Source organism: Phocoena sinus, chromosome 10, assembly GCF_008692025.1.
Source record: "Phocoena sinus isolate mPhoSin1 chromosome 10, mPhoSin1.pri, whole genome shotgun sequence".
NCBI classification, from domain to species: domain Eukaryota; kingdom Metazoa; phylum Chordata; class Mammalia; order Artiodactyla; family Phocoenidae; genus Phocoena; species Phocoena sinus.
This window is the reverse complement of record NC_045772.1, coordinates 94,823,401-94,845,909: the sequence shown is the minus strand read 5'-3', so window position 1 is coordinate 94,845,909 and position 22,509 is coordinate 94,823,401. Positions and strand designations below refer to the sequence as shown.

The 22,509-nt window shown below is 34.1% G+C and overlaps 1 protein-coding gene across 2 annotated transcripts; it reads right to left on the bottom strand.

The window, feature by feature from the left end:
* Nucleotides 1-1,731: 1,731 nt before the first annotated feature.
* On the bottom strand, nt 1,732-17,740 carry LOC116760490 (NKG2-A/NKG2-B type II integral membrane protein-like). Of its 2 annotated transcripts, none has more exons than XM_032645408.1 (7): nt 17,536-17,740; nt 17,048-17,146; nt 16,511-16,564; nt 15,833-15,984; nt 13,828-13,928; nt 13,390-13,506; nt 1,732-2,387 (listed from the first exon to the last, which is right to left on the bottom strand). In XM_032645408.1, the coding sequence occupies exons 1-7, from the start codon at nt 17,720-17,722 to the stop codon at nt 2,261-2,263; spliced, it is 837 nt and encodes a 278-aa protein (XP_032501299.1). In that variant the 5' UTR covers nt 17,723-17,740; the 3' UTR covers nt 1,732-2,260. The 2 variants fall into 2 exon arrangements, with proteins under 2 accessions (XP_032501299.1, XP_032501300.1); XM_032645409.1 differs by having other exon boundaries at nt 1,732-2,376.
* Between the last annotated feature and the right edge of the window lie 4,769 nt (nt 17,741-22,509).

Genomic DNA, 22,509 nt, shown 5'->3' with positions numbered 1-22,509 from the left:
AAACATTGAGATAAAGTATAAAGTAAGCTAACAAAACATCATAAAATTCTAAGGAAAAGTAAGATATCAAAGTCAAAATTCTTAAAAATATACTAAGGAAATAAGGAAAGCAAATTTGTTGATATGTTTCAACTTGGACAATAAACAATTTTATTCAACATAGGTTTTTTAGTGACAACTATTTGCTAGGTGCTTTTCTAAGCCTTGAAAATGTTAAACAATCTAGGCAAAACTTCTTGCCATCATGGAGTTTACATTTTAGTGTAGGTGATAGAAAAATGGACAAGAAAGTGTGAAACAAGTTCAAGAATAAACAAGATAAGTGAATATGAAACAAGTTGAAGGAAAAAACAATAATGTTATCTTCTGACAGTCTTTGACCAATATTCTTTTCAGCTAATCCACATTTTCCATTGACTATTTTAGAGTAAAATTAGATCTCTATACATAAAATGTAGGCTGACATTTACAACCACATTTTAAAAAAATATTTGGTTTATAAAAGGAAATGAATGTGGGCTTTTTATGGGGAAATCTAAATCACACTTAGTTGAAGAGGTATTTTTTATGTTAGTGGCTTTTTTTTTTTTGCGGTATGCGGGCCTCTCACTGTTGTGGCCTCTCCCGTTGCGAAGCACAGGCTCCAGACGCGCAGGCTCGGCGGCCATGGCTCACGGGCCCAGCCGCTCCGTGGCATGTGGGATCTTCCCGGACTGGGGGACGAACTCGTGTCCCCTACATCGGCAGGCGGACTCTCAACCACTGCGCCACCAGGGAAGCCCTAGTGGCTTTATATTTAACTGATATTACGTGTCTCTTAAATAAAAGACCGAGAAAAAGAGATAGCAATAGGGAAGAAACAGAACATCTGAATATTCTATTTCATTTAGTTCAAATAAGAACTTAGAGTCCTGTGGGAAAGTCACAAAACATACCTACAAGTACAGTTTCTGGAAATAGATAAAGCTGAGCACAGAGAGCTATGGTGTCATATGTAAAGCCCTGCTACATAAATCGATGGAGTGAGGAAAGGATTCTTTTTCTTTGAAGTGTGGGGGGAGCAAAGTGTTTTTAATTAATTAATTGAGGTGTGATTGGCATATAACATTATATTAGTTTTAAATATATGACATAATGATTCGATATTTGTATATATTGAAAAATGATCACCACAACATCTAGTTAACATCCTTCTTTAAGGATTCTTAAAGAGGTATATTCTGCATTAGGATGGTGAGTTAAAAAACTTAAAAGGCAGGGGAGAAGTTAAAAAACTTACTTGTATAAAGAGACAATATGTACAAAGAAATTCCAAAATCTTTCTCAATGCTAAGCATATATTCACCTTGCATCTGTCATCATGGAACATTTATTGAGGATGTGCTGAATAGTAGTGATGTTTCAGTGACGTGTGAAATTGCAGAAAGACATGACATTGCTTTCAGAAAACATACCTTCTAATAAATGGAATAAAACCAACAAAATGAATTTATGCAGAAAGAGTAATTTGAGTACAAAAGTACATGTATAGGTTGCATAAGGACATATTTATCTGACCTTTTAAAACTACTGGATCTAGAAATTTACAATGCTTTGCAAACAGCCTGGGTTCAAGTCATCTAACTGCCACCACTTCCACAAACTATGCAGAAACTAAATTTGTTAAGTGAGAAAAACCACCACGGCCTAACCCACAGGCCTTCTTGGCCAGTAAGTAACAGTCTGGTTAACATGACTGAGCCTGTACTAAGCTCTTCCTGTGTACCATAAGGGGAGAAGGTAGTGAGGCACAATGCAGTTTTGTGGTGAGAAACAGTCCTCTGGGCAGGATACTGACTTCAAGCTGCGACTCTAAAAGTAGATGTGGTCAGGGATGTTTACTGGACAGTTGCCTAGAAACACAAGCATATGATGTATGGCCAAGGGAAACTTTTGTAGTCTTGACTTTTCTGTAAATGTGTTTGGATTAATAAGAGACATGACAAAAAGATTCCAAAATTCACATGAGCAATGAAGTGAATAAATGGGACAGGGAGAAACAGAGCTGAGTCTGGATATGCATGGGCATATTGAAGCAGAATTGAAATGCTGAGTGATAAAAAAGTGAAAAATCTGCAAACACACTTGAAAAAATATTTATTCAGAACCTAAATATTTATTCAGAACACTTAGTGGGTATTACGTACTGTGCGAGGAATAATGCCAACTAGTACATTGTAGTAGAATGAACACAAGGCAGATAATTCATAAATCTTGAACTTCAGCAGGGAGGGAAAGAGAATAGATCACCATCTTGGCAACTAACTGATACTGCTTGACACAGTTTCCTGGGATTGTAATGGATAAGTAATTTCTTGGCCCCATCTCGGCTGAAACCTTCTGTAATTCTAAAAATAAACAATTCTGCTGAGATGTCATTTCTTTCACAAAGAAATATTTTCATTATATTCACTTAGTCCATGCTAGAAAACTTCATTTTTTGTTTAATATCCATCTATATGATATAATGAAACTGAAAATTTTTCTCCTCCTGTGGTATTAACTTAGAATTTGAGAATAAACCGCCTGTAAATAGTAACTCTTTTCAAAATTGCTCTCAAGTAAATCACATGCATGACTTACAAATTAGAGGACTTCAAATCTCTATTAGCATCCTAGTTATTTTTCTTTGTTTGATTGCTTGTTTATTTGCCATTTGACCTTACATTTCCTGCCACAGCAGTAATCTCCACATTCATGGAAAAAAAGAAAGATGCTATTTACAACTTCTGCATCTTGCATCCAAGTGGATTTTGTGTTTACTTCAGTACTTTAAATATCAAAGAATAGAATTTTGTAAATATCATGAAATTTGGACAGTACTTATCCCAGGTGCCCAAAGACATAGAGTTAGGAATAAGACAGCACTTTTCCCAAAGAAAAAGGCTCATTAGTTGAAGATCTAGGTAGAACCAAGGTCTCCCAAGTCACAACCTTTTTTTTTTTAATGCACCTAATAGCAGTTGGTCAAATTCTAATTTATTTATTGCTTCTTCATTTGTTCCCAGTAGATTCATTTGTGTACACAAGAATAAAAATGCATTCAGTGTAAGCTCTACAGTTCTCACATTATCCTCTTGGAGAGTTTGAAAATAACTACTAAAAGCTTACAATGTTCCTTCTGTGGTGTTAGCCCATCTCCTGGAGCCTTTTTATACTGCATTAATTTTTTTCTCCATCTTTTTACACAGAATTAACAACGTCAAAGCACAACAGAATATATAAATAAACATAAGAAACTGCTGTATTTTCATGAAGGCTGTTTCCTGTTTATTGTTTGAGCTAGTATCTGTTAAGGATTTCTGTGTGTCAAACATATGGTTTGGCAATGGATATACATAGTTTATCATCGAATTGTCCACAATCTATTAAAGGTATAAACATACGCATGTGGTTTTAAATTAATATGTAATTTGCAATGGTAGACACAATTACTGGGTAGTAGACAAGATAGGATTATACATAACAATTTTGCAATGGATTACCAGTATCAACTATGAGGAAATGGTGTTAGGGAAGATGTCCTGGATTAGGTGATTTAGAGGGAGGGTTTTTTAAAAAAATATGTTAGATATCAAGTTGAACGGGGTTAACACATACCAAGAATTGAAGATGGAAATGACAAAGACTCAGAAGAAAGAGACAGTAAAATGAATAAAAAGAGCTATACACACTCCAGTACTGTTGGTTTATTAGGTGGGGTTATAAATATCTGGAGATGGATGGAACCTGGAACAGTCTGGAAGGACAAGAAGTGGGTGTGTGTGAGTGAGAAGAAAGATTCATAATCTAACCTTGAATAGTACCATATAGTCAGTAAAAGCCCTTTGAGGAGTTTTAAGAAAGGATTGACAAGGTCAGATTTCCATACTGTGGGTAGACAATTTGACCTCTTCAGAGGACAATAGATTTGATACAGATGGGGATAAAGAACAAATAAGAAAAATAGTTAGGGACAGTAGAAGTAAATAGTGTTTTTATCCAAAACTGTGATGTTAGGAATTGTGAAGACGATAATAATTGGGAGGTTACTGACATAGTTGATGACATTAGATCTGACAGTAGGTGAAGACAAGAGTGGGGAGAGGGGTCTCCCCTGGTGGCGCAGTGGTTGAGAGTCCGCCTGCCGATGCAGGGGACACGGGTTCGTGCCCAGGCCCGGGAAGATCCCACATGCTGCGGAGCGGCTGGGCCCGTGGGCCACGGCCGCTGAGCCTGTGCGTCCGGAGCCTGTGCTCCACAACTGGAGAGGCCGTGGCAGTGAGAGGCCCATGTCCCGAAAAAAAAAAAAAAAAAAAAAAGTGGGGAGAGGGAAAGGATAAGAAAGATGCATACATTTTTATTTTTTACTGAATGAAATAATGATGGTACCATTAATATAGAGGATACTAGAATAAGCAGTTTAAGGAAGGGGATGATGACCTAATATATAGACATAATAAGGTGTAAAGCCAGTTGGGATTTTTAACCCATTTCTATTTTAAAATACAAGTGGACCTCATGGGCCTTAGTCGTATGATTCAAAACACGAAATTTTACTTTCTAAATATGTTTAATGTTAGGCAGTTTGTTTAAAAAATACTCGGTGGTTTACAGAATTTTCTCTTAATAAGAAATGTCAAGAAGACAAGTTAAAAAAGAAATTTTCAAAAGTGATGTGTTCTCAAGGTTAATATGAATAATCATTATTACACTAAAACAGGGTTTGAGTGGTGGTTCCCGATGTGATTACAAACCAGAAAGCCGAATACTTCCTTGTAATTAGATGTTGTTTTAGATGATTAAAGACATATATGCTTGTATCTTTAAGAGCAATGACTCACATTTTCAGTCTCAGTGGAGTGATGCAGTCAAAAGAATGAAAACCATCTAAAAAGTACTTGCAAAAATGTGTACCTCATTTCTGTTTTTTTAATACTCAGAAGTGGTCAAGCACTAGGTCCATATCAACTTTTCTTCTCTCTTGACCTATTCTTCATCTTCTTTCTCTCTCTTTAGACTCATTGTTCTTTTTATTGTTCCTCACCAACACCATTTATTTCTTTGGCCTTTCTGCTCCGACAGATAAGAATTTTATTTGCCCAGATAAGTTCATTATTTCGTTTAAATTCTGTCAAATATTATCTTCTAGAGTTTCTTTTCCTGAACACACTATTAATATGTTTTATTTCTTAATGTAACTTATTTTTACTTGTATCATTTATTCTAACCTGTTTATTTTGCTTTTTATATTTCTTCCTCACCAGAATATAAACTATGAAAGGACAGGAAGTTTGTCTTCTTCACTGATGTATCTTTAGCACATAAAATAATGTATGGTACATAATAAGTGCTCATCAAACATTAGTTACGAGTTTTATATATTTTCCATTATTTATTTGACATAATTGTTATGTTACGTAGATAAATATTTCTAGTCTTTTATTTATTGGTTAGGGGGTGTACTGGGTTGCCTACAAAGTCTTCTGTTGCTCTAAGTTTATACAAATATTCTGAAACATTTCTAAATTGCCTTATTGATAATAATTTTTGCTTAAAGAATAATATGACAAACACTAATGTACCCACTATCAAGCTTAGGAAATAAATTATGAACAGATGTAAAATTTTTACCTGCTCATTCATAATTTAATTCCCTCTTTTCCCTTTAGAGGATCCCTATTACCTATTTATTTATATCTAATACATACGGCTATGTCTTGCATGTATTTTTAAAAAGGACAAAAACAATGTATAATGTGTATTTTTAGAATTATTTATATTGGCTCAAATTTATATTTTTGACGTCCCTTAATCTTGATATACTCAATATTGTGCTATTTTATTCACTTTCTTCATAGTCTATTCTATGAATATAGGACAATATTTTCACCTATTTTCTTTTCTAAGGATATTCAGATTCTTCCTTTTTTTCCTTTTTATTATCTCTCAAACTTCTGTCTTGAATGTTCTTCAATATCTTTCCTTAACCATATTTACAGGAGTGTTTCTTCTAGACTATGTACTTATCAGTTTTGGGGTACTAGTATAAGTATATTCAAAACTTCACAAATATTGACAAATTGCTTTTCAAAACTTGTTATTACTTTCACCCCAAGCAGAAGTACATGAAAACTTCCATTTTTTTACACCATATCCATGATTTGGAATCTACAATCTTTTCATATTTCTAATATCGTGATTACAAAATTTTGTTAGGATGTCTTGGTTTGCCTTTCCATGATAATTACTTATATTTAACTTTTATAATAGTATCGTTAAGGAATATTCAGGTCTAATTCTCTGTGAATTGTCTTTTCACATATTTTATGTTGAATTGGTTGCCTTTTTATGGACTTACATAAGTTCTTTGTATATTCTAGATAGAAATCTATTGTTAAGTGCACCCAGTGTAAATTAGTAAATGTTTAATAACCCACTCTATGGTGGTGGGGAAGATCTCGTTGGTAGAGTTTGCCAATTTTATTTGTGTAAGTACTCTGACCATAATCAAATTTAAAGCTACTAACCTGATACCACTGAATGCAGGATTGAGAAGGGAAGAGATTTATAGTAGTACAACATTGTACAGTATTTCAACAACCAGATGGCATAGATGCAAATAACTTCATAAGTATAGTAAATTTAGCAAAATAACTAAAAATGAGTTTTGAGTATTTATTACTTTTATTGTTAGTATGATTTACAATATTTATATTTATATAATTGAATTTTAGTAATGATTGTATTCAATAGCTTGTTTTCAAAATTCCTGAAATTTTAACAATAATCTCTTTTGATTAGCTATGAGCCTGATCCAGCAAACCACTCACTGATTGTATAATTTGTGCTAGTCTGGGTGTATCTTTCCAATCTTAATAATATATTTTACTGTCCAGATAATAAATTTACTTATTTAATTATTACTTTACAGCATCATTTGCATTTATGATTTGGATTTTTGGAAATTTGATTGAGAAGTGTATGCTTCACCAAAGGTTTTGAAGTTTGCAACTATATTTTCTGTTAAACTTGTGAGGACTTCTTTCATAATTAGATCTCTGATATTCAATACTTCTCCACAGGGAAATGATTTTTTCCATTGCCTTTATTGAATAATCTATTCTTTTCTCAGGATCTGTAATATTACCTCTGCAACCACATATTTATTGTTCAATATATTCATAGACTTTTTTTTTTTTTCCAGAATTTGGTTTGGTTCCTCAGACTGATGACAAAATATATTCTTCATGCTCTTCACCCACATTGTCTTGACTATTCTTGGTGTTTTCCACTTTATATGATTTGAAATTGAGTGATACAGAACTCAGTCCCATCTGTGGACCCTGCAGTTGCCTGTGAACCAGCTCCATCCAGTTCCTCCCTCTTTCAGGGAACCTCTGGAAAACAATGTCTTAGACAATCACTCACAGACAAAAGAAACCTTGTGGAGGTCCAGGCTTCCAGAGAAGAAGTTCCACCACACCACCGGAGCAAAGAATATGAGATTGGATGCATTAGAGAAGATAAGAGGAGCAACCTGACTTTACCTACATTACCCTTCCTCCATGGAAACACAGTTTTAGGGCCAAGAGAGACCTTCTTGGCCCATGATTTTTTCCACTAGGAAAAGTAAAAGAGAGTGTGAGTGAGCACCCAGCCTTCTCAGCTATATGGGATGCTGCCAAAGAGGCTGATTTCTCTCATGCCTCACCCAGGGTACTGAATCATGTGTATAACTGGGGGCTGAGAAGAGTCTAAGATAGCAGCAAATAGGACTCTAAAAGGGCATTAAAAGGATGCAGATCCTACTGTGTCACTGACTCCATCAGGAAACCTGCCTATGAGCCACTTGGATCCTCCCAACTGGCCCACAGCCACCCTCAGTAATAAGCTCACCTCACCTCAAAACACCCACACCCTGTAGCTGCCTCCCTGTGGGCACTCCCTACTGTAGCATAGAGAGTGAGCTTTGGCAGATGGCTAGTGAGCATGTGCAGAAACCTAGTCTGAATCCGAAGGCCAACAAGAGACCACAAACACGAACTTTAACATCATTTTGTGAAAACAAAAGAAAGGCTTTCAGCACCCAGCCTGGTTCACTGCAAAATTAAGATAAGGTATACAAACTTAAAACTTTTGCCACAAGAGGGAGCACAAAGTGTGGAGCAGGTGCATCCATAAAAGGTCCTAGAAAGCCTTAGAATCACTAGCAGTTTCGATTGAAGGTAATTCTCTCCTGAGGTCAGCGAGTAAATGGGAGAAGGTGGCTACTACTTCAAATACAAAGACAGCAATACAAAACTTCAAGAAGCATGAAAAATGCCACTACCAAAGGATCACAGTAATTTTCCAGCAACCAACCCCAAAGACATAGAAATCTATGAATTAACCAATACAGAATTCAAAATAGCTGTTTCAGGGAAGCTCAACGAGCTACAAGAAAAAAAGAAAAATAATTCAACACTGTAAGGAAAACAATATATGAAAAATGATAAGGTTAGCAAAGTGATACAAATCGTAAAAAGAACTAAACAGAATTGAAGAATACAATAGATGAAACGAAAATATAATGGAAGCATCAACACCAAATGGATCAAGCAGAAGAAAGAATCTGTAAACTAGAAGACAAGACCTTTGACATTATCCAGTCAGAGGAGAACAAAGAAAGACCAACTAAAAAAGTGAATAAAGCCTATATGATATATGGCATATCATCAAAAGAACCAACTTGCAGAATACTGGAGTTCCAGGAGGAGAGAGGGACAAGGGGGTGGAAAGTTATTTTGAAAAAATAATGGTTCAGAACTTCCCAAGTCTGCTGAGAGATTTTGATATCCACATTTATGAAGCTCCTGAGTCACCAATCAAAATCAACTTAAAGAGATTCTCTCCAAGACACATTATAATAAAACTGTAAAAAAAAAATCAAGGACAAAGAGATAGTCTTAAAACCAGCCAGAGAAAAAGGAGATAGTAACTTACAGGGGAACTCCTAGAGGGCTATGAGATTTCCAAGCAAAACCTTACAAACCAAGAAAGAGTGGGCTAGTGCCGGGGAAAAAAAACTGCCAAGCAAGAATATTCAACCTGGCAAATTTGTCCTTCAGAATTGAGAGATAAAGATCTTCTCAAAAAAACAAACAAAAGCTGAGGGAATTCATCATCACTAGACCTGTCTTATGAGAAATGCTGAAAGGGGTTCTTTAACCTGAAATGAAAGGATGCTAATTAGTAACATGAGAACATAGAAAATATACAGGACATTGGTCAAGGTCAAATCCAGAATACTCTAATACTGAAATAGTATAAAGGTTAAAGGAAAAGAATATTAGAAATAACTATAGCAAAAATAATTTGTTTTTAAACACACAATATAAAAAAGGTAAACTGTGATATGAAAAACATAAAAAGACTGAGTAAAAAGGTAAGGTTTGGTTTGCAACTGAAGTTGTTATCAGCATAAAATAGATTGTTATATCTATAGCATGTATTATTTAAGTCTGATGGTAATCACAAAGTGAAAACCTATGATAGATTCACAAAAAATAAAGAGAAGAGAATCAACACATACCACTATGGGAAATTATCAATTCACAAACAAATGCAGCAAGAGAAAGAGAAAAGAACAAGGAAACTACAAAACATCCAGAAAACAATAAAATGGCTTAAGTGCCTGCCTGTTAATAATTACCTTAAATGTAAATGGATTGAATTCTCCAACCAAAAGGCATAGAGTGACTGGATGGATAAGAAAACTGAGACCCAACTACATATATATGTATAGGGACTCACTTCAGCTTTGAGGATTCACTTAGGCTAAAAGTGAAGGGATGAAAAACGATATTCCACAGAACTGGAAACCAAAATAAAGAAGGGGTAGTGATACTTATAACAAACAAAATAGAATTTAAACAAAAATGGTAACAAGAGCTAAAGAAAGTCATTGCATATAATGATAAAAGAGTTATTCATCAAGAAGATATAACAATGCAAATATACATTGTTCATACAATGTTCATTGCAGCACTATTTACAATAGCCAGGACATGGAAGCAACCTACGTGTCCATTGACAGATGAATGGATAAAGAAGATGTTGCATACATATACAATGGAATATTACTCAGCCCTAAAAAGAAACGAAATTGAGTTATTTGTATGTGGTGGATGGACCTAGAGTCTGTCATACAGAATGAACTGTCAGAAAGAGAAAAACAAATACCATATGCTAACACATATGTATGGAATTTAAAAAAAAATGGTACTGATGAACCTAGCAGCAGGCCAGGAATAAAGACACAGACATAGAGAATGGACTTGAGGACACAGGGTTGGGAGGGGAAGCTGGGGCAAACTGAAAGAAGTATTGACATATATACACTACCAAATGTAAAATAGCTAGTGGGAAATAGCTGCATAACACAGGAACATCAGCTCCGTGTTTTGCGACCACCTAGAGGGGTGGGATAGGGAGGGTGGGAGGGAGGCTCTAGAGGGAGGGGATATGGAGATATATGTATGCATATGGCTGATTTGTTTTGTTGTACAACAAAACTAACACAGCATTGTGAAGCAATTATACTCCAATAAAGATGTATATATAAGAAAAGAAACGCTTATTCTAGGTGAAAACCTGGATATGCAGAAGGGAAAGAAGAGTTGTAAGAATTATGTGGATATATTTAATGGATATCGAGTCAACAAAATATTAACAATAAAGTTTCAAATTTTAAAATATATATTTGTATTCGAATTCAAGGGAGCAAATATGGCATAAGCAGTAAATAAAGGTAGAAGGTAGTTATGTCTTTTCACTTTTCAAGAAAGGGTAAAGGTACTAATTTGTTAGACTTTAATGAGTTAAGAATTTATGCTGTAAAACGTGGGGCACTAATAACATAATATTTAAAACATTAAACTGACAACAGAGGAGAGTTAAAATAGCTATTGTGAAGATAAAAAGAAAACAACAAAAGAAGTGGAGTTCAAAGAAATGGTAGCATTCATCTCTGATTAAGGATAACTATATTATACTTAATTAATTATATATACATATTATACATACTTATATATAAATAATATATGTAAATATATCTTATAATAATTTTAAAATTATGTTAAATATAGAGTAACTTCCAATTTAAATTCTAAGAATATTTATATTTAAAATAACTGTCTTAATGAGAAACTCCTTTAACAAAAGCCTAAAGAAAGAGGAAAGTAAAAAGATGAAAAATATACCATGCAACACAAGCCAGTAGAAAATTGCTATAGTTAGTACACTGTTATAATAGAAGGCAAGAGCCGTATTGGAAATGATGAAGCATGTTTCATAATGATAGATAGAGTATCTAAACTATTAGCAATGTTTTTTAAAAAATCTTTATGTACTTAACAATACAAGTTCAACATAAGTTTGAAAAAAGTGAACTATTACAAACAGAGATTTAAACAGTTCTCTCTCACTGCTTATAAACAAGCAGATATCAGTAAGGCTAAAGAAAGATTTAAACTAGATAACTAATCAATTAGTTCTACATATATGTAGAACACATACTCTATATACTAGTATGGACTATTCATATTTTTTTTACATAGAAATTTTCATAAAATACACTATAAATCATATTTCCAAGCATATTCATATAAAAATATAGAAGTGGTGTCACTGCAGTAGCTGCTAGCCAAGTTTGGCAAGTGGGCACTTGAAATGTGGGTATTCAAATTTAATTTTAATTAGTTAAAAAAATAATATTTTAGTATTGGTTCCTCTTTCACACCAGCCACTTTTAACAAAGATGTGGAATATTTCTAGCTTCACAGAAAGTTCTCTAACCAAATAGAATGCTCTTTACTATATGTAGAAGTCAATAACCAAAAATTTGAAAATCCTTATATGGTGTTAAATTCAGTAATAAATGTCTAAGTAACAGATGGCCCATAGAAATGACCACAATGAACGTTCAAAATTTTTATAAGAATTACAAGGAAAATATAAAACCAAATGTCTGTCTTCTGAAGTATTAATTGCCTTAAATGCTTACCTTACAAACTAAATAAAACAAAACAAAGCAGAAATCCAAGCATGCATCACAAGAAACTAAAAATGGAAAAGCTAAATTCAGGTGAAATTAAAACCAAATGAAGTAGAAGGAAGAAAACAATAAATAGTACAAAATCAAGACAAAGAACAAAATTACAATAGAGAGGAACAAAGCCAAATGTATTCTCATTGAAAACATTTAATAAAATTGATAAAAGACTGCTGAAAGAAAGGCGAGGAGAGGGAATCCCTGATGGTTCAGTGGTTAAGACACTGCACTCTCACTGCCGAGGCCCCGGGTTCATTCCTTGGTCAGGGAACTAAGAGCCCACAAGCCATGCGGCGTGGCCAAAAAAAAAAAAAATTTGAGAAGAAAGAAGTCTTTTATGTCTATAATAAATATGGGGATACCATGTGGTTTTTACAGATAAAAAAGCAATATTATGAAAACATTTTAGTATCTATAAAAAATAGAAAAATCCTAAACTGAAAATTACCAAAATGCATCACAAAAAATAGAAACCTGAGTAAACCTAACACATATTGTAAAGAAATTGAGTTCTTTATATAAACCTTCCCACAAAAAAGCTCTAGAAGCTCAGATGGCATTGGTAGTGAATAATAACACTTGAAAACGTAGCAGTACTCTTTCACAAAGGTCCAGGTAAAAGAAAAGGAAATACTTCCTAATAATAGCCTTGGTAACAACTTGTCAAGTACATAACGTAAATGAAAACTCAATCAAATTTCTTTGGGAACACAGATAAAGGAAAACTTTAGCTTGACCTAGATATAATATATGCATTGATTTTTTAAAAAAGGACAACACATGATCATTGTGATTTTACTTCGAAATGCAAGACTGGTTTAACATATGAAAGAAATAAAGGTAATTTACTTCATAATCATTATACAAAGAAAACGTTTATCATTCCAACTGATGGAAAAATAATACAAATGTAACGTCAATTGATTATAAAATTTGTTTGAAAAATGAGAATATTATGGAATTGTTTTCATATGAGAAACTTATGATGAAGAAAACCTTAAGATGATGGTAACCAACAATCCACTCTCTGCCTCTAGAATAGGTTTCCCTCTTCTTGATATTTCATATAAATGGACTCACACAACATGCGATCTTTTACAAAGGTTGAAGGCCATGAAAATAATGCAGAGTAAAAAAAGCCAGACACAAAAGTAACGGTATCTATACTTTTTGGTGTGCATATTATATTTCAATATAATTCATTTTAAAATTTATACAATCATAATATTATTTCCATTTCATAAAAGTTAAAGTTACTCAACAGCATCCAAACTCACGTTTTCTCAAGCTGATTCTTGCAATTATATGTATGTGGAAGCTCACAACTGTCTGATTTAATGCCCTCTGAATATAACAGAGCACAGTTACGTTTATCAGGTGATGAGTCTGTTATACTGTAATGGAAAAAAATGCACAATTCTGTTATAGCATATGAGGACAACTCATGAAACAATTGCATCTTCCATGTCACTGTAATAAAAGATATTTTGAAAATGGGTAATGATATTTTAATATAATTTTAGTAAGAGCTTGTTATTAGGGAAATGGACTACTGAGTAGCCCATTCTTTAATAATTATATCAACATTTTATTAACTTTCAACATCTTCCTTCATATTTCTATAATTCAACTGAAACAAATGTTTTAATATTATTCTTAAAATTTTTATTTTTAATCTTTTCCTCCTCTATACAGTATTATTTTTAAAAACTTACTGTAGTTTGTAACTTGAACCATTTAGCCACTTCCATGGATGATCACGGCCTTCACGAAAGACTGCAATCCATGACATAATTGATAGGGACATCAGGAATTTCTAGCCAAAAATAAAGAATTTTCACTTAAATAGTTGTTATAAAAGATTTTTATTAATTTTTCAAAGGCAAGTAGTGTGTTCTTTCATAGGATCCTTAGTTTTCTGAACAAAATGAGAGTGTTAAGAGTCTCATCTAACACTAAAAATATATTAAAGTTGAAAGTTTTAATATTGCCAAATACATTAACCAAGGTCTGTACTTCTGATGTAAAATTAACTCAAACAGTTATGCTTAGCAGTTTCACTGTTTTTCTTAGGTTAATAAGGAAAATTCTGATTCACGTAATTCAATTGTTACCCATGTTGTCAAAACTAACATAGCAAGGCTTTAAATAAGATTTTAGATTCTGTGACATCCATTTCTCAGGATACTGTGACTATATCAATGGATTTCTCCTCTATGTTTCTCAGAGTTTCGGTTTTAGAAGGAAATTAAGGGAATGAAATTGAGAAAATAAGTGACACGAAAGCCCAAGATTTGGTTTCCTGGGGCTCACACCGTTCTTTGACTAGATCAACCCTCAATCATTCTGTTTCTGTGTTGCTGGAATCCAAGGGACCAGACAAGGAGTCAGAGACTCATTTCTCTCAGCTGTGCCCTGCCAAGTACAACTGTAAACTATGGAACTAATGAAAGACACAAGTCAAGGAGAACTCTGAAAGGTGGAAAGAGAAAGGTGAAATGGTTTGCGACCCTGGGGTTAAGGAACAACTATTAGGGGCATCCTATATCCGCCACCCAACCGAAGAAAGTGACCTAGACCTGCTGCTTCCCAACACCCAGCCTAGCCATTCCTCCTTGGTGTTGAGGGGAATCCTGTGGGCAACACAAGGTGAGTCTTACAAGGTGATCCAGCAGGACACCTGCTAACAAGAAGCAGCCAGAGTAAGTGCTTCTCCTCCCCCTCACCGAGAGATACCAGAGTTGGGGGGTAGGGGTGGAGGTGGGACCAGCAAAGGGGATCCCATGACTAAAAGTACTGAACCCAGGAAGCCTCTTTATATCTGAGGGCATAAGACTCCATCTGTACCCAGAGACACCGGATAGATTGGATTTTAAATGTTATATTTACATAATGAGCAGTGGAAATTTACAAACTACACATAAATGCAATAATATGGATGAATTGCAAAAATAGCATATGGGGGTGAGAGGAGACAGGAAGAAAAATGCATACTCTATGATTCCATGTATATGAAGTTCAAAAACAAGCAAAGAGGGGCTTCCCTGGTGGCGCAGTGGTTGAGAGTCTGCCTGCCGATGCAGGGGACACGGGTTCGTGCCCCGGTCCGGGAAGATCCCACATGCCGCGGAGTGGCTGGGCCCGTGAGCCATGGCCGCTGAGCCTGAGCGTCCGGAGCCTGTGCTCCGCAACGGGAGAGGCCACAACAGTGAGAGGCCCGCGTACCACAAAAAAAACCCCAAAAAACCAAGCAAAGAGATTCTATAATATCAAAAGTCAGGACAGTGGGTATACAAGGAGGGTGGAGAAGTGATGAGAGAATACAGAGGAGTGGGGCTGCTGTGAAGTGGAAGCTTCTATTCCATGATCTGATATGCAATTACATGGTTCTATATATTTTGTGATCAATATGCAAAATCATGATATGTTTATTTTCCTTTATATACTGTAAAATTAAATAGCACAGCTTATTTTAGAAAATAATAGCATTTGTAGAAACATGTTTTTTTATGAAAAGCAAGAACTGGAAATTATCAAACGTGTATTAATGGTATAAAAATATAAATAGAATATCATAAAGTTGTATTCTGTTGTTTAATGGAACATTAATAGGCCTTAAACAAACTGCAAATATGTACAAAACCACAAGTGAATCCTAGCAAATATAATATTGACTGAATCAAGCCTTTAACAAAGTGTTTGCAACATTTAGTATCTTACCCTTTCTTCTTCATTATCTATATAAAGCAGAGTAGAGTTCTTAGTAGCACAGGCCGTCACACTCTCACTCCATGTTTTTTTTTCAGAATGAATATAATAGCAATTGTTGGAATATGTAAACCACTCTTTTGGACAATGACCAGAATGACATTCTGAAGAAAGATTGTGAATTATTATCCAGAAACAATTTGAATTAAAAAAAATGAAAACTAACTTACATATATGCATAGGTATAAATATATATGTGTGTATATATATAAAACACATCTATGCACCCTCAAGACTGGTGCATATAAAACAAACCACACTCATACAATCACAGAAGTGTCAATCTCTCACCCCGCAATTTATGTCTCCATATAAAGCAAACACACAGAAATAGCCACTCTTTACATGTCCTGAAAATCAAAAAATGAAACCTCTGTTTTAGAATAGCAAAATTATTTGTCTCTTATCATATTACAGAGGGAGGAAATTTGAGCCAGTGGCAACAGTGGGTATGGTGATCGTATTGTTGCATAGGGAGAAACACTCTCCTATAATCATTATTTATGAATATTTGTTGCCCGATTTTGTAATTTATGTTCAACCCCAAAATCTATTCTCATTTTCACTAGCCTAAGATAGAGACAAAATACAAACTGTATTTATATCAGAACTTTGAAAATCATTATGTACCTTTCTGGAGCCTTTTTATCGGAGAGGAGTTATTCTGCTCCTGTATTGCAGTAGCTACAAAATTAATCATTATAAAAGTTAACATTGATCTAAATAAATCATAATGACTGTAGTTTCTGAGTTGAAATTTGCTTTATTGCCTAGGATTAGAATAATCTGGAATAAAATTGATTTTACCAAGAAAAATTAAGTAATGAAGATTTGGTTGAAAAAATATTTCAAAAGCCTAAAGGAACAGATCACCATCTCTTATAGTATTTGTTTTAACCAATCTCAAGAATTAATTTGTATTTCTCAATAAGATCTTTCAATCTCCTAGAGCATGCTTTTGAGTTATGAAATCAGAATATACATATACATACTCTCTGTAATTATTGTGTTGTATACTTTTGACAAATTCAGAATCACCATTCCACATTTAGTCTAAATGCATACATTTTAATGAGATGCCCATTCCATAATATTATGAAGTGTTTAGAGGCACTGACCATCATTAAAGTGTAAAGTTCCCTTACAATTTTTCAAAAATCTACTTACAGGGAGTAAAAACTACCATTGTTACCACACTGGACATCAGAACAAGGCAGATGATTCCTAGAACCCCAGCAATGAGCTTCTCTGGAGGTGATGGTAAATCTGCAGGGAAAGAAAAGGAAACACTGAGAAGAGTGATGGTGACAGTTGTTTAGAAAGTTTACAAACAAGAGAACCCACATAAACAGGGAGTTATATATATAAACTTGGACCCCAAGCCCATTTCTACCACTATAATCTTTCTCTCAGAATATACCATTGCATTTTCAGCATATATAACGTTTCATGAGTTGTTGATCAAAGACTACAAATTACAGCAATGCCAGAATAAAAGTAGTCCTCCAATTTCACATTAGAAAACCATATCCAACTTTAAGTTCTGTTCCTCAAAATGAAAAATATGTGAACGTATCCCCTACTCTTTCTCCAACCTCTGTACTCCAACTGCATATCCTAGAACAGTTCCATCATGTGACTATTAAATGTTTTACCTTTGCAGTGGTAGTTCTTGTCATTCCCTCGAAGATTCTGAGAAGCATTTTGAAGATTTAATTCTGCATAGGTTATTTCCTGCTCAGTTATTGAAATGGAACTTTTAGTGCCCTTAGGTTTTATTTGCTGCCTCTTTGAGTTCTTGGCTACCTTCAGTTCTGCATAGGTTACTCCTTGGTTATTCATCTCTGCAGCTGAATTATGTCAGACAGTGCTCTAAGTGTACTAAGGAATGAATGGTATATGTAAGATGAGATCCCTAGTACAGTAAAATGGGCGGGGTAGAGTCTAGTACTCACTTCGCAGTAGAACAATCTTAAGGTCTGGTTCTAAATTCCTTAGAGCTTTAAACAAGTGTCTCATGGTAGAATACTTTTTTTTAAGTAATTCTACATTTGACAATATATTTTTGGTTGAAACAATGAAAAGCAATAAATTAGGGAGGAATAAAGAAGTTCATGACGAATAATATCCTAGTCAGATTCCACAGAAGTATTTTAACACCATTATAATGCTTGTATTAAAATTAAAATGTTTTATTAGAAAAGAGAGATTCACCTATATTTATGATAATTTTGAAATCCAGTAATGGTTAAAGATAGAGTATTTTAAAGATGGGGAAAGAGTAATGTTGGCATGTACAACAATCTCCTACACTAAATTACATTATTTGGTGACTTACATTTACTTATTAAAAGTGTTACCAAATGGTCGTTATTTTGAATGGTTGAGGAGTTCTGAGAAGACATTAAAAATTGAGGAAATACTTCATGTATTGGAAAATGTTACATGATACACTAAACGTATACATAACCTAGACAATATTGAAAATAAAACAACAGAAAAAGACTAAATAATACTTAAGTTTGTTAAAGTAATCGATAATTGACTTAATGGCTAAGATATGAACCCACAAAATAATAAACAAATATAAGTAATTTATGGAAGAACACTGTTAATTCAAACTTCCAGAAAGATCCTATAGGTGTCGAAGTTAGTAAAGGTCATTTTAGTTGTATAAGTGATGGTAATTACTTATAAAAATTACGTATAAAAAATCCAGATAACATAACTTAATAATTCAGTCAACGGATGCTGTAGTCAGAAAGACCTGGAAATAAATTATGGCTTTGAAACTTACAAGAGTGTGACTGTTAAAAAATTACTTAGTATCTAGTAACCTATCTTACTAATCTAAAATGGAAATAAGAATAGGTAATATACAATGCATGTAACACTGAGCACTCAACCTGACACTTATAAGTTCTCAACAAGTATCACTTTTAATTATTATTTTAGTCACAATTTCTATGTTACTATTTCTAATTCATATCAGCTAGACCCTGTTAAGTAATTTATTAAGCAGGAGTGTCTTTAATTAGCATGGTACATTTTTTTGCAGTGTTTGTTCAGTTTTTTAAAAAATTCTTTCATTACTTACAATTAAGTTTAAATTAGCATTTAGGAAGCTACCTCATCCTGATTTTTGTTATAAAATCAGGCTGCTTTTATTGAGTCTAAGTACACGTATGAGGAATTATGTTTGGCTTTTGTTATGTAATGAATTCCTTTCCAAGAATCTATTTATAACAGTTGAGCAAAATATATATTAACATACTATTATACAAAAAACCCACCTTCTACTGATTATAAAATCCCAAACTAATTGCTCCCTGCCATGATGTCTGTGGGTTTCACTTAATATTATATTGATTTACAAACCCAAATATGCAAGTGCATATGCAACTGACTAACTTCCTACAGACAATAAATTGAATACTTTGAGAAATCTTCCAACATATTTCATGTTTTATGGTTGCTTTTTACCCTGAATTATTTTTAAAAAACACCAATATCCTACTTTGATTTTGTTGTATATTAATTGTACCTCACTTGCATTACATTTAACATTTGTTATTTCCCACTAAGTGAGGTGGTCTAGTAGAGAGACAGGAGAGGAGGGACACATACCTTCTGTTGGCCAGAAAGTTGTGCATCCTTTAGTGGGGAGGTCAGGTTACTCTCATAAAAGAGGCCTGCTATGGCTGGGTGATAAAAGAGGAAATCTAAAAACATACATCTAGGACAAGAATAAACAATGTCTGTGACCTCCACAGACTGCCCTGTGAAGGCTCAGAGTGAAACAAGAGTGGAAAAAGTTGATTTCTCATCAAAGTGTCACTTTAGGTTTGAACAGGAAATTCTCACACGTAGGCATTTTGAAGACAGTTTACCTCATCACAAACCTCCAGAAACTAGGAGACTTTGGGCTCCAGTTGAAAGGACAAATGGACCTCTAAGTGTGTCATTTAGATTTTCCATTTTCAAATGTCTCTGAGAAATTGTTTTCATATTCTACAAGATCTGAGGACATGGCGGCTTAGCCACCCTGCAGTTATCTTATTTCCATCTCAATCATAAACACTGCAAACTTCAAATACCTCAAGTTTTACTTTTAAACTAGTCGCTAAATCTTGGCAGTACATACACTATTTCCTCATATCCATTATTATTTCATTTCTATTGTCATGGAAGAAATTCTAAAAGCCATAATCCCATTTTCAACAAGTATTTAAGGATATTTGTCACTAATTATCCTGAGGAATTTCTACATTCTCAACCATACTCTACCTGGCACAAAGTCCATCATTTTCAAAATACCATTTCTATTTCTCTGCCCTAGTTCTTACATTCTATTTTATTCTTATTAAATAAATAATTTAATCTGCAGATTTCCTCTGATAAAAATAAATTCCCCTTGAAAGGATAAAACACAAACTATATTAAACTGTATCACCATGACATAGGTGGAAATATTAAATAACTACTCATTATATCATTCATGAATTCATCCTCCAATCATGACTAGTTGTCTATATTACACTAGGAATATATATATATATATATATTTTTTTTTTTTTGGCGGTACGCGGGCCTCTCACTGCTATGGCCTCTCCCATTGTGGAGCACTGGCTCTGGACGTGCAGGCTCAGCGGCCATGGCTCACGAACCTAGCCGCTCCGCAGCATGTGGGATCTTCCCGGACCGGGGCACGAACCCATGTCCCCTGCATCGGCAGGCAGACTCTCAACCACTGCGCCACCAGGGAAGCCCTACACTAGGAATATTTGATGTAACGACATAAACCCAAGTCAAACTATGTAGTTCAAGAAAAGGTAATTTTTAAAAATATCACCTAACCAAACAATGGGAAGGGGAGGAAAAGAAGGCTTAAACCACAAGATAAATGGCACATGCAAATGAAAATGACAAGAAAGTATGGGTAGCAATACTCATATCAGACAAAATAGACTTTAAAACAAAGTTCATAACAAAAGACAAAGGACACTATATAATGATAAAAGGATCAATACAAGAAGAGGATATTACACTTGCTAACATGTATGCACCCAATATACTTAGGAGAATCTAAATACATAAAACAAACACTACAGACATAAAGAGAGAAATTGATGGGAATAAAATAATAGTAGGAGTCTTTACTACCCCACTGACATCACTGGACAGATCTTCTAGACATAAAAAGCAATAAGGCAAAGGAGATCATAAATGACACAACAGAACAGTTGAACTTGATATCTACAGGACGTTACATACAAAAAAACCATAATACACACTCTTTTTTAAGTGCATGTGGAACATTCTCAAGGATAGGCCACATAATAGGACACAAAACAAGCCTCAAGAAATGTAAGGGATAGAAATTATTTCAAACATCTCTTCTGACCACAACCATATGTAACTAGAAATCAACCACAGGAAAAAAATGAGAGAAAAAAATGATTACATGGAGACTAAACAACATGATACTAAAAATCAATGGGTCAGAATGAAATGAAAGAGAAAATCAGAAAATACCTGGAGACAAATGACAATGAAAAGACAACCTTACAAAATCTATGGGACACAGCAAAAGCAGTTCTAAAAGGGAAGTTCACAGCAATACAGGCCTTTCTCAAGAAGAAAATCTCAAGTAAACAACCTAACCTACCACCTAAAAGAATTAGAAAAAGAGGAACAAACAAAACCCAAAGTCAGCAGAAGGAAGGAAATAACACACATCAGAGAGGAAATAAATAAAATAGAGATAAAGAACAATAGAAAGATCAATAAAGCCAAGAATTGTTTCTCTGAAAAGATAAACAAAATTGACATACCACTAGCCAGGCTCACCAAGAAGAAAAGAGAGAGGAGCCAAATAAAAAAAAAAAAAAAGAAAAGAAAAAGGAGGAAAAACTGATACCAGAGAAATACAAAAAATCATAAGAAAATACTATGAACACTTATGTCAACAAATTGGACAACCTAGAAGAAATGGACAAGTTTTTAAAAATGGACAACCTGCCAAAACTGAGTCAAGAAGAAAGAGAAAATTTGAACAGAATGATCACTAGAAGTGAAATACAATCTGTAATTTTTTAAAAAACTCCCTGTAAACAAAAGTCCAGGTCTGGGTGGCTTCACTGGGGAATTTTACCAAATATACAAAGAACTTATACCAATCCTTCTCAAAGTATTCCAAAAGACTGAAGAGGAGGGAACTCTCCCAAAGTCATTCTAGGAAGCCACCAACATCCTGATATCAAAATCAGACAAAGACATTACAAAAAAAAGAAAAGTACAGGCCAATATCTTTGATGAATATGGATGCAAAAGTCCTCACAAAATATTAGTAAACTGAAGCAACAATACATAAAAAGGATCATATGCCGTGATCAAGTTAGATTCATTCCAGGGTTGCAAGAATGGTTCAACAAATACAAATCAATCAATGTGATATGCCACATAAACAAAAGAAAAAACAAACACTGATCATCTTGATAGATGCAGAAAAAGCATTTAATAAAATTCATGATAAAAACTTTCACCAAAGTGGGTATGGAGGGACTATACCTCAACATAATAAAAGCCATGTATGACAAACCCATAGTTAATATAATACTCAACAATGA

What these genes read in the sequence shown, in the direction of transcription:
- LOC116760490 (XM_032645408.1), bottom strand. Translation starts at nt 17,722, where the DNA reads ATGAATAACCAAGGAGTAACCTATGCAGAACTGAAGGTAGCCAAGAAC. An exon ending in AATGGTAGTTTTTACTCCCT is followed by an intron (nt 16,565 to 17,047) that starts GTAAGTAGATTT and finishes TTAATTTTGTAG; the next exon opens with CTACTGCAATACAGGAGCAG. An exon ending in AAGAATCAGCTTGAGAAAAC is followed by an intron (nt 2,388 to 13,389) that starts GTGAGTTTGGAT and finishes GTTTATTTTTAG; the next exon opens with AATTACAGAAGGTTTCAGCC.